The following is an 18864-nucleotide window of genomic DNA, read 5'->3' as shown; positions in this document are numbered from 1 at the left end:
ATGGTCAATAAATGCTCATCTTACTAGCAACGCCAATGCCCTCCCAGTGGAAATGTCGCTTTTAATTCCTCACACAGAATTAAAACACCTTGGGTATTTTACGATGTTGAAAGCACTATATAAATGCAAATTGCTGTTGTTAGCAACCAGCCTACCAGCTGGCTGGACCAAGTTTGTGTTCTTGATCTGTGGAGGCAATATTGGCTTGACCAGGTCTGGTATCTTTGGAGAAGCCTGGTTGGTGGAGCTCAGTTCTCCAGTCAGCTGTTGGTGGCACGATTCATTTTCATTGACTTGGAGAAAGTGGACAGCACATGGTAGGCCAGTCCATCCTCTGCACTTGTGCTGTTTCTTCGACCAAGTAGGGTTGCGTTGTGCATAACTCCCCCTGTTTTTCTCTCAAAGTTCCTCAGCCTCAAATCCTGCTCGATGTCCTTGCAGAATTATTCGTGGAGTTGACAGTCATTGCTTGTACAAAGAGAGTGTTCCAGATGACAAAAAGCTCAGAACTTGTGGTGTGATTAAATGCTATCAATTCTCAAATAAACACTCTGCCGCTGCCCAGCTCACTTGTTGTTTTAAGTTGATTACATTAGTTCCATGTTTGTGCTGATGGATGCAGTTTGGTATAAAGCCTGGCATCTAGTATCTGTGTAGAGTCTGTCCAAGACATTTATGGATTGCTCTGAGTTCATCATAGTGCGTAGGCCGTAACTGTGCTTCCCATTTATTGCAAGGTCTCCATGCCCTGTTTACTGCTGCCAGTCCCTTCATCCGGCTGTAACCTCTGCTGTAGAGAGGGAGTCTTTGTAGCCAGTGTAATGCACTGTTACATGTGTAATATTACATGATGAAATAAGTAGATTTTAATTTAGTTTTTAAAAGCATCAAGGAGCATGGGGAGAATGCAGGAAGATGATGTTAGGATAGAGGATGGAATGATCCGATTGATAGATGGAGCAGGCTCTAACGTCCAAATGGCCTAGTCCTGTTTCTAGTTTTGATGTTAATACAACTGTTAGATAAATGACGCAGGTACCCTCCTGGCTGACTTTACATCGAAAACAATTCCTTGCTCATTTGTCCCTCGCCTCTGTTCAATCATTATCAATATATTCTGGACTCTCATTATAATCTAAAGGCTGATGGAGAGGGAGGAGAGCAGCCACTGTCCTAATTCAGTCACCGTCGGGCTGACTGAAATTATGTTTGTCTTACTGTGACGTTGCTTTCCCTTTCTGGTGCAGGTTACTGCTCTAATTTCACATTATTTGGCCCATTAGGGAGCAGTCAGTGCTCCGCTCTGGTTCAATGGAAACAGCAAGTAACAAATCACTCCCATCTCTAGCTGTGCATTGACTGACTCACCGCTTGTACTTAGTGTTCAAGCGATTACTTTCAGACAACAGCCTCCGCATCACCAAGTATCCCCCTTCCTGCTGTCCTGAAGGTATTGAGACATGGAAGGTCTGGAGCCAAGGGCCCTATTTCTACTGTTCCTTTTATAAGCACTTGTGGGATGTGGGCATCAGTGACTGAACCAGCATTTATTGCCCATCCCTGATTGCCCAGAGTCAACCACATTGCTGTGGGTCTGGAGTCACATTTAGGCCACCCCAGGTACAGATGGCAGTTTCTTTCTCAAAAGGATGTTAATGAGCCAGATGGATTTTTCTGACAGGCGGCAAAGGTGACATGATCATCATGAAACTCTTATTTCCAGATTATTATTGAACTCAAACTCCACCGTCTGCAATGGTGGGATTTGAACACAAGACCCCAGAACATTACATGGGATTCTGAAATAATAGTCCAGCGATAATGCATCTAGCAATCACTTGCCCCCTTATTCAGCATTCTTATCCTTTAAACCCCAAACCCCATGACATTCAGCATCCACAGGCTGTGAACAGCTATTTAATCCACATGGCACAGTGACCCAACGGTTAGCGCTGCTGCCTCACAGCATCAGGGTCCCAGGTTCGATTCTGGCCTTGAGTGACTGTCTATGTGGAGTTTGCATATTCTCCCAATGTCTGCATGGGTTTCCTCCCACAATCCAAAGATGTGCGGGTCAGGTGAATTGGCCACGCTAAATTGCCCATAGTGTTAGGTGCATTGGTTAGAGTGAAATGGGTCTGGGTGGGTTACTCTTCCGAGGGTCAGTGCAGACTGGTTGGGCTGAAGGGCCTGTTTCCACACTCTAGGGAATTTAATCTAATCCAGGCCTGGGGGAATATTTAGAAGCTGCAAGCTCAGCGTTTCTGTTCTATTTTATTTGTGAATGAGTGTGAGATCTGTGAGAGTGTGCTGTGGGGTGTGTACTAACACATTTCCACACCAGTCATCTGCAGATCTGATCCCAGAGAAGCCTCCGCACTGAGGAGGGAGCAACTTGCATCTAATTGGCATCGGTTGCATCTCACAGCACCCTAAAATGCTTTGCAGGCACAGATGTACCTTTGATGCATAGTGACTGGTGTAATGTGGAAGCTCCAAGGCCAATGCTCAGAAATGTGGTCACGATTGGATTGTCTTCCATTCCAAAGGAAAATCTTGACAATGGAGGAGTAGATGTTAGCTAGAAAACTGGGAAGAACTCTCCTCTTCTTTAGAATTGAGACTGTTTGAATACTTGCTGTTGTTTAAAACCACATCCATGGGCAGCATAGTGGTTAGTGCTGCTGCCTCACAGCGCCAGAGACCCAGGATCGATTCCAGCCTCTGTCTGTGTTGAGTTTGCACATTCTGTCCTTGTTTGCTTGGGTTTCCTCTGGGTTCTCTAATTTTCTCCCATAGTGCAAAGATATGAAGGCTAAGTGGATTAGCCATGCTAAATTGCCATTGTGCTAGGGGTATGCCTAGGTGGATTAGCCATGGGAAATACTGGGATAGGGTGAGTCTGAGTGGTAAGCTGTATTGGAGAGTAGGTCCAGAATCGATGGGCCAAATGGCCTGCGTCTGCACTTTGGAGATTCTATGATTCTAAAAATGTCTCCTTCAGTGAACAGGAAGGTCAAGAGAATTTCTCCTCTTGCACAGTGCCCTCTGAAGTACAGCACATGACACTTAATGAAAGTCAGCCTTAATGAGCCTCACAGGAGAATAACAAACACATTCATAAATAACAAATCAAATATAATGAACTGTTTGGGGCCAAGTTGCCAAAGCTTCTAATATTTATGGATTGATGGTGTAGGTTCCCGAGGATTTCTCAAGGTACTTTATTGCAATGAAAGAGGCCAAGTCGATTCCATGTTGTTTTATGGATTAAAGGTTGTTTTACATTATAATCTGTCAGCATTGATATGAAGTTTAATTCTGCAAGGCAAAACATCCTTGAAACTGTTCTCCTTAGTCATAAAACAAGATACACTGCAAAGATCAAGCTTACCAATAAAACGAGTAGCCTGTCAACGTCATAGCAGTGTAAAGAGATTCTCACCAAATTGACGTCCCCTGTTGACTGCTCGCTATGGCCTCCGGTAGGAGTCTTCAAATGGGCATCTTCATAATAATCAGAGTGTTTAAGAGGTAAAATGAAATTGTGATGGGTATTTTGTCAGAGGTCAGGCAGCAGCCTGGGTAGCCCAGATCCACACCAGCATGTACAGGTGGAGGGATAATCTCTGGTCACTTCTGTTAGAATATTGCAAATTTTCTGTTTGTTGTTTCAATGGCTTGGAGTTACTGCAGATCTTTATTTGCTGCAGCATCCCGAAACCTCCACCCAGCAGCCAAGTGAGTTCTGAATGTTAAATACTTCCTTCTGCTGCCTGGATTTTGTTTGGGTTATGGAAATCATACTAGATATTACAACTGGACAAGTGCTCAGGGCACTAAGGTAGGGAGTCAGTGGATGGGCTTTGACATCCTACTTGATTGGAAATCAGGCCCTGTGGAAAATCGAGTCTCGTCCCTGTAATTTTATGAAAACAAAACTGCACACCGCGATAGAGTCTGTGAGACTATCATTCGTTCTATGAATTCAGATCCACAACGCACTACACCAAGAAAAGCTAAAGGATATTGTTGTTTCTTTTCCTTTCTCAGACATGTACGGTACAAAACTCAACCACAATGACCTGCCAAGCTCCTGCCCTGGCCATCAGTCCGAACCAACAGACAGACAACACAGAGCGCCCTGACGAGTTTGGCTTTATCTTGGATAATGTACAAACATTGCTCATCTACAACAACACAAATTTCATCTATTACCCCAACCCTGTGTTTGAACCACTGAGCACCTCGGGAGTTTTGGAACTGAAACCCGGGTCTCCCATTATCCTGAAGGTAAGCAAGGGCTAGATATATTTTAAAAAGATTGTTCACAGGACGTCGGCATCACTGGCTGGGCCAGCGTTTGTAGCCCATCCCTGATTTTCATGAAGAAGGTAGGGGGTGAGTTGCTTTCTTGAGCTGCTGCTGTCTTTGGGCAGAGGACACACAGAGTCCCTTTGTTTCCCTGTAGTGATTAGATACAACTGCCTTGTTTGCTGGCACATTCCAGAGAATGATTGAAGGTCAGCTGTGGGTCTCTAGACATGTGTAGTCAAGATCAGGTTATTTCTTCCAGAAATGATATTCGTGAACCAGTGGGAAGAATCTTATTGGACTCAAGATGTTAACTCAGTTTCTCTCTCCACAGGAGCTGCCAGACCTGCTAATTTTCTGCAGCATTTTTGATTTTTATAACTGCCTGTTAGTTTTATGATTATTGTTAATGAATTGAGTGCTTTATTTCAGATTTATAAATTAATTTAAGTTCCCCAGCTCCAATGATGGGATTTGAACCGATGTCTAGCATTAGTCCAGGTCTCTGGATTGCTAGTTCAGTTAAATTTAACCCGTGACTCAAAAAACCTGATTCAGAATACCGACAGTGTCAAGTAAAAAGGAACAGACAATTAATGCTCTCTACCCTCACTGTGTTGTATTTCAGACTAATCACATTCTGTGCTATTTTCCTGAAGTTCACCAGGATGTGGGGTCTCAGGTTGGGTTTTATTGGCTGACAGATGATTGGAGGAATGAGCTCAAGTCGACATGTTGAGCTTTAATTTCATCACAAGTCCACACAGTGACAGATAATGCATTCCGAGAAGCTTGATTCCAGACCTCAGCTGCTGCTTATAAACCAAGAGCAATTCAACAAAGATACTTAGATAGCACCTCCCAAACCCATGACCGCTTCCATCTCGAAGGACAGGACAGTGGGTACTTGGGAACACCACCAAGTTCCCCTCCAAGCCACTCATCATCCTGATTTGGAAATATACCGCCATTCCTTCACAGTAGTTGGGTCAAAATCCTGAAATCCCCTCCCTACAGGCATTGTAGGTCAACCCACAGCAGGTGGACTACAGCAATTCAAGAAGGCAGCTCACTACTGCCTTCTCAAGGGCAAATAGGGATGGACTATCAATGCTGGCCAGACAGCGACGTCCAAGTTCCACAAATGAATTTAAAAAATCGAATAAGCCCCTCATTCCCTCAAGCCTGCTCCACCATGCACCAAGATCATGACCAATCTGATTACTCCACTTTCTCCTGATAACCTTTCCACCCTTTGCTGGCAAAACATCTCCCCACCTTTTCCTTAATAAATATAAATCCAGGACTCTTCTTCTGCTACCTTTTAAGGAAGAGGGTTCCAAGCACTCAGGATCCTCTGTGAGAGAAAAAAAATCCTTTTTCTCTCAAGCGGACGACACTTTAAGCTGTGAACACCCTGGTCAAGACTGACTTTCTCAAAGCCAACCTCATTTCCTCTGATTTTGCTCTTCTTTCATATCACAGGGCCGGAACCTCATCCCTTCCATTGCTGCTGGTAATATGAAACTGAATTACACCGTTCTGATTGGAGAGAAACCGTGTACTGTTACCGTGTCAGACACTCAGCTCCTTTGTGAGTCTCCAAATCTCACTGGACGGCACAGACTACTGGTGAGTAAGGGTTTATACTGGAAAAGATTGAAGCTGTAAGTTTGGAAGTTCTTCAAGCGCTGATAGAGAGATATCAACATTTTCTGGTCTCATGAATTGCAGTTATCGGTTTCATTTTGCCATGTGTGTTTGTTGTAGGTTCTCTAGAGTTGTTGGGTCATACAAACAAAAAAATCGTCCCTTTGGCCCAACCAGTCCATGCCGTCCAGGTTTCCAAAACTGATGGAGTCCCATTTGCCTGCATTTGACCCAAACCCATCTCAACCTCTCCTATCCCTGTATTTGTCCAAATGGCTTTTTAATTGTTGTAATTGTACCCACCTCCACCACTTCCCCTGGCAGCTCGTTCCATACACACACCACTTTCTGTGTGAAAGAGTTGCCCCTCAGATCTGTTTTAAATTTTTTTCCCTCTCACCTTTGCCTAGTAGTTTTGGACTCCCTTGCTCTGGGGAAAAGACCTTGGCTATTCACCTTATCTATGCCCCTCGTGATTTTATTAACCTCAGTAAGTTTACTCCCAGCCTCCTACGCTCTATGGGAAAAAAAACCCAGCTTCTCCTCATAACTCATCCCTCTGGTCTCTACTGTTCCTGTCATATTGGGAATGACAGTAGACTGGGTTAACTGAGTCATACGGAATAAAAAAGCCTCTAGATCTGATTCCTCAACCCAGTCAAAGCAATAATGGAATATTCCGCATGGTCTCAATGTTCTGAGGCTGGTGCTTGAGAAACTGATAGGATATGGTAGGGAACCTGTGAATATCGTGTGAATACTGGGTGAACATAGGGGCCAGGCTAGATTGTAAACTCCAGGAGTGGAATGGCCTGGATATTTTATAGGTCCTCACATGGCGAATGGTGTGATAAAATACATTTTTAAAATCCTTCTGTACTGTGTAAAGCAGCAATCTGTAAATATTGAAACCTTTCAGGAAACAGGAACAAGGATGGGGCTCGTTTTGAGGTTTAGATAATAGATCTCATAAAAACTGTTCAAAGTTCACTGAGTAGTCAACTGGCCAGAAACAGCTGAAGGAGATAGTTGCTATCTTTCGGCTGCTGCTCAGTCACCTACGTGAGAGCAGTGAATGTGGCTCCATATTGAAAATGGTATTTCTGTAAGAGGTTCCGTACTGTTAGATCCCAAGGGAAAAAGAATCCTGGGATCCAGTAGGTACAAGCTAAGAGTTAGGTTAGGGCTTAAGAACAAAAGCTTTGGAAACTGTGGAGGCTTGGAAGAAGCTCTGGGAACCCATGATGGCTCTATGCAACTGGGACTTTCTTCATCCAATTCATATTTTATTCATGGGATGTGGGTGGCGTTGGTCAGGGCAGCGATTTGCCGATGATAATTGCCTGGAGTGCAGTTAGCAGGCACCTACATTGCTGTGTGTCACATATAGGTCAGACTAGGTAAGGAGAGTAGATTTCCTTCCTTAAAGGACATTGGATTGGTTTTTGCAGCAATTGTCAATGGTTATATGGTTGTTATCAATTGAACTTATGGAATTGCAGATTAATATTGAATTCAGATTTCACTTTGATGGGATTTGAACCCAGGTCCCACCCAAGTGTTTGTAATGTATACAGATAATTTGGATAATAATGTATTAGTGAGTTTGCAGACGACCCTAAACGTAGTGTTGTGGATAGTGAGGAAGGTTATCAAAGGATAAGCAGGATATAGATCAGTTGGAAGGTTGGGCAGACAAATGGCAGATGGAGTTTAATCCAGAGTAGTGTGAGGTGTTGCATTTTGGGAAGTCAAAGGCAAGAGGAAAGTGTACAGAAAATGGTAGGACCCTTTAAGGGATCTTGCTTTGCAAGTCCATAGTCTGTAAAAGTGGCAACACAAGTGGATAAGATTGTCAAGAAGGCAATGGCACGCTTACCTTCATTGGTCAGGGCATTGAGCATAAAAGTTGGCAAAATATGGTGCATCTGTGTAAGACTTTAGAACTGTGCACAGTTCTGGTAACCACATGACATGAAGGATGTGGAGGCTTTGGTGAGGGTGCAAAAGAGGTTTACCTGGATGTTGGCTGGATTGAAGTGTATTAGCTATCAGGAGAGGTTATGCAAACTTAGATTATTTTCTTTAAAGCATCAGAGGCTGAGGGATGACCCTCTGAGAAGAATATAAAATTGTGAGAGGTATGGATTGAGTAGATAGTCAGTCTTTTTCTCAAATGTCAAATACTAGGGGACATAGATTAAAGCTGAGAGGGGGATCACTTAAAGGAGATATGCCTTTTACACAGAGGGTGCTAAGTTCCTGGAACGCACTGCCAGGGAAGATGTTAGAAGCAGATATGAGGCATTGAGACCACCAGAGAAGCAGGGAATAGAGGGATATGGACCACATGCAGGCAGATGGGATCAGCTTAGACTGGCTAGAATGGCACCATATATAGCACAGCCATGGTGGGCGGAAGGGCCTGTTCCTGTGCTAGGCTGTTGTATGTTGTATGGGACAGACCAAAATGAAAGGGGAGTAAGATGAAAGATGGTGATCAATAAATCTAATGGGGAATTCAGGAGATGCCTCTGTGGCTAGAACGTCAAATTTGTTGCCACAAGAAATCGGTAATGTGAATATTCTTAATGCATTCAAGGCACCTTAACTACAAGAGGGAGAAAGGATTAAAAGGAAACAGTGAAAGGGTGAGTGAAATAAGGTGGGAGAAATCTTAAATGGAGCATGAACGTTTGCAGAGGTGAGATGGGCCGAATGGCCTGCTTCTGTGCTGGAAATTAAAATAGATAGATAAAAAAGTGATGCAGGCAACTAATATCCAGACATAAGGGTCCACTCTTATACTAAAGAGTGATAAAGATAGATGCAGTGATTGATGGTCAGATAACCTGCCAGGGTTAAAGTGGTTAGATTTATTTTTACTGACTGGGCCCGAGGATAAATAACATCAATTATTCGACATTGTTTTTAATGTTTTCACAGTGTTATAATATGATAAATACACTCATTAATTATTATTTAGGTTATGGAATAACTCAAGAAACATATGAGATGTGCAGGGTTTTATTAGTTTTACAGAATGATTGAGTGAAGCTGTTGTGGACAGAAATTTGCTTGATTCTGTGCTATCTCCCTTAAACCTTTGAAAAGTACGTATAATTTTCTGTCGTCTGTCTGTGCCTCCAGTATCTTTTTCTTTAATCTATCTGGATTTCTATTCTCCATCTATCTTTCCATCTGTCTATCTTTCGGTCTCTATCTATCCATCTAGCTATTATAGAATCATCGATCATCAAACAATGGTACACATCTTTTCTTCACTTGCTGCCCACTGCAGTTGCTATCCTTGAGGTGTGTCTATTCCAAGTTAACCTGTGTTTAACAGTAACAAACTGATATTTTCCCTCTCAGGTGCGGGTTGGAGGTTTGGAGTATTCCCCTGGGACGGTACACATTTTCCCAGACAGCCCACTGAGCTTCCCAGCCATTATTAGCATCGGAGCGGCAGGGGGTCTTCTCATCATCTTTATCATTGTGGTACTGATCGCATACAAGAGGAAGTCCCGGGAGAGCGACTTAACGTTGAAGAGATTGCAGATGCAGATGGACAACCTGGAGTCAAGGGTAGCTCTGGAATGTAAAGAAGGTGATTTGAGTGGCTGCCTCAACTTGAGACAAAGTCTCTCTCAGTGTCCTTAACAACATACTCAATGTGGCTGTCTAGTGCTCTTGATAGATGGCACAAATGCTGGTTGCAAACTAACTATAAACCCAAGACGAGTCAAAATGTTTCTGTCTCCACAAATGCTGCCAAACCTGCTGAGTTTCCCTTGCACTTTCTGTAACTATGAAGCACTGTTAGTTTAAATTTTATTAGAACCTCAATGAGGAAGTCTGTTTAGACCAAGGATCTGTACAGCAGTGTTACCCAGGGATTTGGATTAGGATAAGACCACAGCTCATCTTGATTTGTGACTGTGATCTGGATACAAAGCGTATAATTGCGAAGTTTGCAGATGACACAAAGGTCAGCAATGTAATTAGTAGAGAATGGTCAGTAATGGGCTTCAGGAGGGTATTGAACACTGTAGTGGGCAGGCACAACGTAAATGGACTTTAGCCCATCTATCTATTACACTTGTCTCTAAGTGAAAAGATTGCGGGGTCAAATCTCACTCCATTGAGAGTTAAGGACGTGATCGAGAAGTGCTTCAGTAAAAAGGAGAGGCAAAATAAATTCAAAGATGTAGTTTTAACAGGGTTCAGGAACAGACCTGAGGATGAATAAACAAAAATCATTGCAAGTGTCAGAGGAAGTTAGGAAGGCTGTTAAAAAGCACACGTTCTTGGCTTTAACAACAGAGAGTTCAGTACAAAAACAAGGAAATTAAACCAAACCTTTATAAGCTACTGGTTAGGATTCAGATGGTGTAAAATGTTCTGTTCTGAGCAGTGCAGAGTCAGGGTGTTGGAGAAGATGCCGAAGAGAGTTACTGAAATGGTACCGATATTCGATGGAGAAATTGGAGATTGTTCTCCTTAGAGCAGAGAAGGTTAAGAGGAAATTGCGAAAACCATTCAACATTAGGAATACTTTTGATAAAGGAAATGTAAATAATCTCTGCCATAAGCAAAATGGTCAGTAACAAAAAGGAACAGTTTCTCAGTTTATTTTAGAAGTACCTGGCATTACATTCATTTTCATTTATTCCTTTTCATATCAAGAAATGCCTGAAGTTGCTGGATAGTGCAAAGACTGGGCTCATTTGATTGGCATACATTCACCACCTTAAACATTCATTCCCTTCACAACACTTTGGTAGCACACATAAAAAGCATTGAGTGAGCTCAACAAGACTCCTCCAACTGTACCTTTCAAAACACCCAGAAGGACAAAGGCAGCAGGTCAATGGGAACACCACCACCACCTCTCCAAGTTCCTCTCCAAGCTACACACCATCCTGACTTGGAGTTACATTGCCATTCTTTCATTGTCACCCAGGCCAAAATCCAGGGGTTCTCCAGTGAATGGGGTGGGGAGTGTCGGACACCAGATGGACTGCAGTGTTTCAAGAATGCAATTCACCACTGCCTTCTCGAGGACAATTAGAGAATGTAACAAAAATGCTGGGATTGCTACATCCCTGGAAAGAATAACAAAAAAATGCAGGTTTGTGGTGATTGGCATCCAGACCAGAGATAACATGAGGAAACCTGTTTGGTTTTGGGATATGTTCCCTGAAAGGAGAGTGGAAACAGATTCAATAATAACTTTCAGATGGGTAACGGATAAATATTAGAATGGAAAACATCTACAGTGATGGGGAAAGAACAGTGGAGTGGTACAAACTCTATCAAAGAGCCAGCACAGACTGAATGATCTCCATCACTGCTCTATGATCCTATTAAAAAGGCCCATCTACCTATTACACTTGTGTCTAAGTGAAAAGATTGCGGGTTCAAATCCCACTCCATTGAGAGTTAAGGACATGATCGAGACTCACTATCCAGAATAGCACTGTGACAGTGACAGAGGTGCTATTGCTCAACCTTAGTTATTGCTCAACCTTGTTTTGTACTCTATTACTCTAGCCGTAAAGTGTCGATAAAGTCCTTTGTCAGGACCTGAGTCCTGAAACATTGACTCTCCTGCTCCTCTGATGCTGCTTGACCTGTTGTGCTTTTTTCCAACTCCACTCTTTATCGACTTTGACTTTCCAGCATCTGCAGTCCTCACTGTCTCCATTCTCTGTCTATAAACCCAAGGCAAACCTTAATGATAACCGAGCAGACTTATCAACTTACCTTGGTACCATAAAGAATATGTACATTAAGCCTCAAATACTTCTGTTCCTGCATTCCCTTAAATATTGTGGGTGATAGGATGAAACAAGGCACTCTGATTCCTGAAACTCCTGATCTTTGGCTTAGAGCTCAGACTGTACAGCCTTGATGGGTGAGACTAAAATAAAATAATTTCTATTTACTTCTAGTAGACAAGCCGTCATTATCCCATCAGTGTGTTTCATTGTGGTATTCATTTTGTTAATAGCTCCGTAATTAATTGGGTTGCCCACGTGTTTTGCTGAGCCCTTTTCATTCTGCGCTTTGTTTCTTTGGCAGCCTTTGCAGAGTTACAGACGGACATCAATGAGCTGACCAGTGACTTGGACGGTACGGGGATTCCCTTCCTGGATTACCGGGCCTATACCATGCGAGTTCTCTTCCCGGGAATTGAAGATCATCCCGTTCTCCGAGAGTTAGAGGTAAGAGGGTGCAAGAAGCAGCTAATCTGGGTCCTATAGATCTCGATTAAAAGCCTGTCATTCACTGGGCCTGTGCCCTTTCATCTTCCCAACATCCAATGGGCAGAGTGGCTCCTTCCAAATGGCCATCTTCCCAGGTACGAAGTGCACAGATGGAGGAAAGAGGAGGGTGAAGAGAATTTGGGTAAGGGAACTGAATACCTGGGGTAGGAAGGGAAGAAAAAGAGAGGGAGAACGCATAGGGGAGATAGGGGCAAGGTAAGAGAAAGGGAGGGAGAGAAAAGAGAAGTGATACAGAGAAAAGATTCAGGTTTATTTTCTGTTTATCACAACTTCAGGACTTGCTTTACAGACAATGAAATACTTTTGAACTGACAAAGGAAGCATGGCAACCAGTCTGTACATAGCAGGCACACATAAACAGCAAAGCAATAGTAACCTGATCAACAGCTGTTTGTTGAGGAGTAGATTTGATCAGGATACAGGGGAGAACTCCTCTGCTCTCCTTGGGTGGGGGGGAGGTGGGGGGGGGGTGGAGTGGGGGAGGTGGAGCAGACAGGAGCCTTGGATAAACACTTCACTTAGATGTCAACTTAGATTAACTTATGTCAACTTAGATTTTGTGCTCAAGTCTGGGGAGTGCATACCCACGAACTCTGGACCTGGAAATGGATGCTGTTAACAGAGACTGAATTGGAGTCATACCTGGCACGTAGGAAGATGCTTGTTGTTGTTGGAGATCAGTCATCTCACCTCCAGGACATCTCTGCAGGAGTTTCTCAGGGCAGTGCCCTAGGTCCAACTATCTTCAGCGACTTCATCAATGACCTTCTGTCCAATTGGGGAGGTTTGCCAATGATTGCATATTGTGCAGCACCAGTCACAACTCCTCAGATACTGAAGCATTCCATGTTAAAATGCAACAACATCTGGACAATATCGAGGCTGGGAATGATAAGTGACAAGTAGCATTTGAGCCACTCAAGTGACAGGTAATGACTATTTTCAATATGAGGGAATCTAACCATCTTTCCTTGATATTCAACGATGCGACCATAACTGAATTCATGAATATCATCCTGGCCATAATCACTAAACAGAAATTGAGCTGAAAGCCATATAAGTACAGTGGCTACAAGAACAGACCAGTGGCTATGAATCCTGAAGGGAGTAATTAACTTGACTCCCTAAAGCCTGCCCATCATCTACAAGGCACAAGTCAGGAGTATGATGGGCTACTCCGCAGTTCCTGCACCTCCACACACATCATTTACTGTATCTGCTGCACCCAATGTGGTCTCCTCTGCACTGGGGAGACAGGCTGCCTACTTGTGGAACGTTTCAGGGAACACCTCTGGGACACCCGCACCAACCAACCCAACCGCCCCATGGCTGAACACTTTAACTCCCCCTCCTAATCCGCCAAGGACATGCAGGTCCTTGGCCTCCTCCATCACCAGATCTGACCGCACGATGCCTGGAGGAAGAGCACCTCATCTTCCGCCTAGGAACCCTCCAACACACGGGATGAATGTAGATTTCTCCAGCTTCCTCATTTCCCCTCCCCACCTTATCTCAGTCCCAACCCCCAGATTCAGAACCGCCCTCTTAACCTGCAATCTTCTTCTCAACCTCTCCGCCCCCACCCCCTCTCCGGCCTCTCACCCTCACCCTCACCTTCCACCTATCCCAGCGCCCCTCCCCTAAATTCCCTCCCCCCTACCTTTTATCTCAGCCCGCTTGGCACGCCAGCCTCATTCCTGAAGAAGGGCTTATGCCTGAAATGTCGATTCTCCTGTTCCTCGGATGCTGCCTGGCCTGCTGTGTTTTTCCAGCACCACGTTTTTCTACTCCCCAGTTCCAGCAACATTAGAGAGGTTTGACACCATCCAGGACAAAGCAGTCCACTTGATTGGCACCACATACACATCCATACAGCCACTCCCTCCAACACTGGCACTCAGACATAGCAGTGTCTACAAATTGAACTGCAGAAATTCACCAAGGCTTTTTAGACAACACCATCCAGTGTAGAAATGTAAGGGCAACAGATACATAGGAAAACCACCTGCAAGTTCCCCTCCAATGCATTCACCATCCCGACTTGGAAATATATCACCATTCTTTCACTGTCGCAAGGTTGAAATTCTGGAACTCCCACACTAATGGTCTTGTGGGTCAGCCCACAGCATGTGGATTGCAGCGGTTCAAGAAGGCAGCTCACCACCATTTTCTCAATGACAATAGGGACGGGTAATAAATGCTTGCCCAGTCAGCAACACCCACATCTCATCAATTAGAGTCATAGAGATGTACAGCATGGAAACAGACCCTTCGGTCCAACCCGTCCATGCCGACCAGATATCCCAACCCAATCTAGTCCCATCTGTCAGCACCCAGCCCATATCCCTCTAAACCCTTCCTATTCATGTACCCATCCAAATGCCTCTTAAATGTTGCAATTATACCAGTCATCACCACTTCCTCTGGTAGCTCATTCCATACACGTACCTCCCCTGTGTGAAAAAGTTGTCCTTACATCTCTTTTATATCTTTCCCCTCTCACCCTAAATGTATGCTCTCTAGTTCTGGAATCCCCGACCCCAGGGAAAATACTTTGTCTATTTATCCTATCCATAATTTTGTAAACCTCTATAAGGTCACTCCTCAGCCTCTGACGCTCCAGGGAAAACAGCCCCAGCCTATTCAGCGTCTCCCTGTAGCTCAAATCCTCCAACCCTGGCAACAACCTTGTAAATCTTTTCTGAACCCTTTCAAGTTTCCCAACATCTTTCCGATAGGAATTGACCAGAATTGCACGCAATATTCCAATAGTGGCCTAACCAATGTCTTGTACAGCTGTAACATGACCTCCCAGGAGTGGCAGTCGGATGAAAGATGCAGGGAACAGACATAAGCAGAAGAAGGAGAAAGAAGTAACTCATTTTACCAATAATGGAAGAGATTTCTTGAAAGTTGTATGACTCATGTTGTACCTTGACATCCAAACCACAGCTCAAGTGGTTTTAAAGAATCATTTTAATCTGTGGTATGGATGACAGCCTTGGGCAGAGTATCTAGTATGAATTAAACTAGTTACATTTAAAACAAACTGACACCCCTAGCAAAGGCTGTGACAAAAGCACATTAAATATTCATACAGTAACCTTGCTGACAGAAATTTCTCACCAACTCCAGCGTGTAGTTATGTTACCAGAGGAAGTTATTCTTTTAGCTTAATGTTGTGCTGCACACTCAGATGTGTGGTTCTCATGCCGGAGTGTAGATCATCCTCAGATATCCCAACTGATTCAATCCACTGACAACCAAGCCAGGCAGTTCTCGTATTGATTCTCTCTGGGTAAGTTCTACTGATAGATAAATTGTCCCTGACCCCATATTTAAGTTTGATGATGAAACTGTGTTACATGGCACAATAGTCAGCAGCAGAAAGTTGTAAAGGAGCAATGAGGTATGGTGTGAGTGGGAAAAACTGGGGCAGATGCAGTTCAAGTTGGGAAAGCATGTGGTTTGAGGCTAAGACAGATCAAGAGATGAGGGTATTCTCTATACAGAGAAAACTGAGGAACTGTGGAGAAACAGAGGGAAGAGTCCAGTACTGGAAAAGTAGCCAAAATTGACAGTCACTGCAAATACATGGGTTTAAAGTATTGGGCTTGGCTGTGATGGTTATCATGATGGAATAGTCCGTTGAGACTTGGTGCATTGCTCAAGTGTGAAGAATCGAGTGAGGTACCAGAAAACACTTCATTTTTTTTTAAAGCTGTCCGAACTTAACCAGAGGCCCAAAGAACCAAATCTTCAGAATTAGGCCAGGTGCAGTTCCATCCCTTTGGACTCTCAATGTCTGTAACATGAACAAAACTCCAACCTTGTACAAAAGCATTTTTTATGCGGTTCAGTAAGTAACTTGGAGATCTCCCACAACCCAGTATCTTGGTCATCTTACTGGACCAAGAGGTCGTGGGATACCCTCTCAAGTTGTGAAATGGGATTCCGTAAATCAAAGATATTTAAGCACCAGGAGCCTGTTGTTTGCTCCTCAGTACTCTGTTTTTAACATGCCTTCCTAAAGCTTTGACCTGTGATCAAGGCCATTGTAGGCTAAACACACACAAGACTCTGGTATGTTACTGTTGTTTTGTCCATCACAGTCTGTGTTGGAATTAGGTCCACTAACATATAGCAAATTAAATTCCTTTCATATCTGAACATGCTTTGCAGAGTCTTAAGATTCTAAGAAGTAGATCATTTGGCTCATTGAGTCTACTCCACTCTTCATTGAGAATGTGGCTGATCAGTTAACCCTCAACTCCACATTTCTGGCTTTTCCCTATAATCCTTGTCTGTCTAACTGATTAAAAACCTGTCTATCTCAGCCTTAACGTACTTAACAACCCAATCTTTACAGCCCTCTGCAGTAAGGAATTCCATGGATTCATTACCATCTGAGAAAAGAAATTCCTCCTCATCCTGGGCCTTAAATGGGAGACTCCTGGCTTTGGAATGATGTCCTTCAGTGTCAGGCTTTTCAACAAAGGGAAGCAACCTTTCTGCATTTACCCTGTCAGACCTCCTAAGAATCTTGCATGTTTTAATTAAGTCAACACTCATTATTCTTAACGCCAATGAGTATAGGTCCATTTCCTGGATAAGGCAGAGAGGGAGAGGCTGTTTCCTCTGGTGGGAGAATTTCAGACTAGGCACCACTGCTTAAAACTAAAGGATCACCATTCAAAGCTTAGATTTGGCAAATTCCTTTTGGCGGGAGTGGGGGATTGAGAGTTTTGGAACCCTTTTTGAAAAGGTGAAGCAAGCTGAGTTCATGAGTATTTCAAGGCAGAGATGGCTGGATTCTCATTAAGTAAGAGGAAACTAGGGTAGATGGGAATATAGATTTGAGTTTGCAGTTAGATCAATCACGATCCTATTGAATGGTGGATAAAACTCAAAATGTTGAATGTTCTACTTCTTTATTTATTGGTATGTTATTTAATTAATGTTCATTGCTATCTGGAAATTTGTTAATCGTGCTTCTGAGGTTGGAGCCTGAGAGAGGGTGGTATAAGTTTCCTTTGTGAAGATCATGGCATTCTGACAATGGACTGCATTTATAAAGTTCACAAGAAAACTCACAGGAGAGTAACTCAACAAAACTTCATACCCAAGAGGGTCCAAAAATTTGGTCAGGAGGGTAAATTTTAAGGACCATCTGAAATGAGGGGATGAGGATACTTTGAGATGGGTATGTTCATCTGGGCATCCAAGAATTCCATCCCTGACCTTATATGAAACAGTGCTTTGGGATGGAACTAGGACCAGGTTAGATGAGGCAGTGACCAACTGCTCTCTTAGATTTTGAAGGGAGATTTGAGAAAAATTGAGTGCAGATTGGGATTGCCATAGTATTAAGGGTTTAGATGGAGTGGAACTTGTTAAGTGTGTACAAGACAATCTGATTCATATATGGATGGACCTATTAGAGAATGTGCAAAACTTGACTTACTCTTGGGAAATAAGGCAGGGCAGATGACTGAGGTGTCAGTGGGGAAGCACTTTGGGGCCAGCGACCATAATTCTATTAGATTTAAAATAATGATGGAAAAGGATAGACCAGATCCAAAATTTGAAGTTCTAAATTGTAGAAAGGCCAATTTTGATGGTATTAGGCAAGAACGTTTGAAAGCCGACTGGGGCAGATGTTCGCAGGTAAAGGTACGGCTGGAAAATGGGAAGCCTTCAGAAGTGAGATAACGAAAATCCAGAGAAAGTATATTCCTGCCAGGGTGAAAGGGAAGGCTGGTAGGTATAGGGAATACTGGATGACTAAAGAAGTTGAGGTTTTGGTTAAGAAAAAGAAGGAAGCATATGCCAGGTATAGACATGATAGATTGAGTGAATCCTTAGAAGAGTATTAAGGCAGTAGGAGTATACTTAAGAGGGAAATCAGGAGGGCAACAAGGGGACATGAGATAGCTTTGGCAAATAGAATTTAGGAGAATCCAAAGAGTTTCTACAAATATGTTAAGGACAAAAGGTTAACTATGGAGAGAATAGGACCCCTCAAAGATCAGCAAGGTGACCTTTGTGTGGAGCCGCAGAAAATGGGGGAGATACTAAATGAACATTTTGCATCAGTATTTACTGTGGAAAAGGATATGGAAGATCTAGACTGTAGGGAAATAGATGGTGACATCTTGCAAAATGTCCATATTACAGAGGAGAAAGTGCTGGATGTCTTGAAATGCATAAAAGTGGATAAATCCCCAGGACCTGATCAGGTGTACCCTAGAACTCTGTGGGAAGCTAGAGAAGTGATTGCTGGGTCTCTTGCTGAGATATTTGTATAATTGATAGTCACAGGTGAGGTGCCAGAAGACTGGAGGTTGGCTAACGTGCCACTGTTGAAGAAGGGTGGTAAGGTCAAGGCAGGGAACTATAGACCAGTGAGCCAGACATTGGTGCTGGGCAAGTTGTTGGAGGGAATCCTGAGGGACAGGATGTACATGTATTTGGAAAGGCAAGGACTGATTCGGGATAGTCAACATGGCTTTGATTGAGTTTTTTGAGGAGCTAACAAAGAGGTTTGATGTGATCTATATGGACTTCAGTAAGGCGTTCAACAAGGTTCCCCATGTAAGACTGATTA

General features: G+C 43.4%; 1 protein-coding gene across 1 annotated transcript in view; it reads left to right on the top strand.

Annotated features, from left to right (window-relative positions):
* Nucleotides 1–18864, top strand: part of plxna4 (plexin A4) — a 630201-nt gene that overhangs the window by 517668 nt on the left and 93669 nt on the right. Inside the window, exons 18-21 of the mRNA XM_060842703.1 lie at nucleotides 4054–4293; nucleotides 5800–5946; nucleotides 9340–9574; nucleotides 12052–12194. Of these exons, the coding sequence (XP_060698686.1) occupies nucleotides 4054–4293; nucleotides 5800–5946; nucleotides 9340–9574; nucleotides 12052–12194 (765 nt within the window). The remainder of the gene's footprint in view (nucleotides 1–4053; nucleotides 4294–5799; nucleotides 5947–9339; nucleotides 9575–12051; nucleotides 12195–18864) is intronic.

This window comes from Hemiscyllium ocellatum, chromosome 23 (genome assembly GCF_020745735.1).
Source record: "Hemiscyllium ocellatum isolate sHemOce1 chromosome 23, sHemOce1.pat.X.cur, whole genome shotgun sequence".
NCBI classification, from domain to species: Eukaryota; Metazoa; Chordata; class Chondrichthyes; order Orectolobiformes; family Hemiscylliidae; genus Hemiscyllium; species Hemiscyllium ocellatum.
Note: the sequence above shows the minus strand (reverse complement) of the source record. Positions and strands in the feature narration are given on the sequence as shown.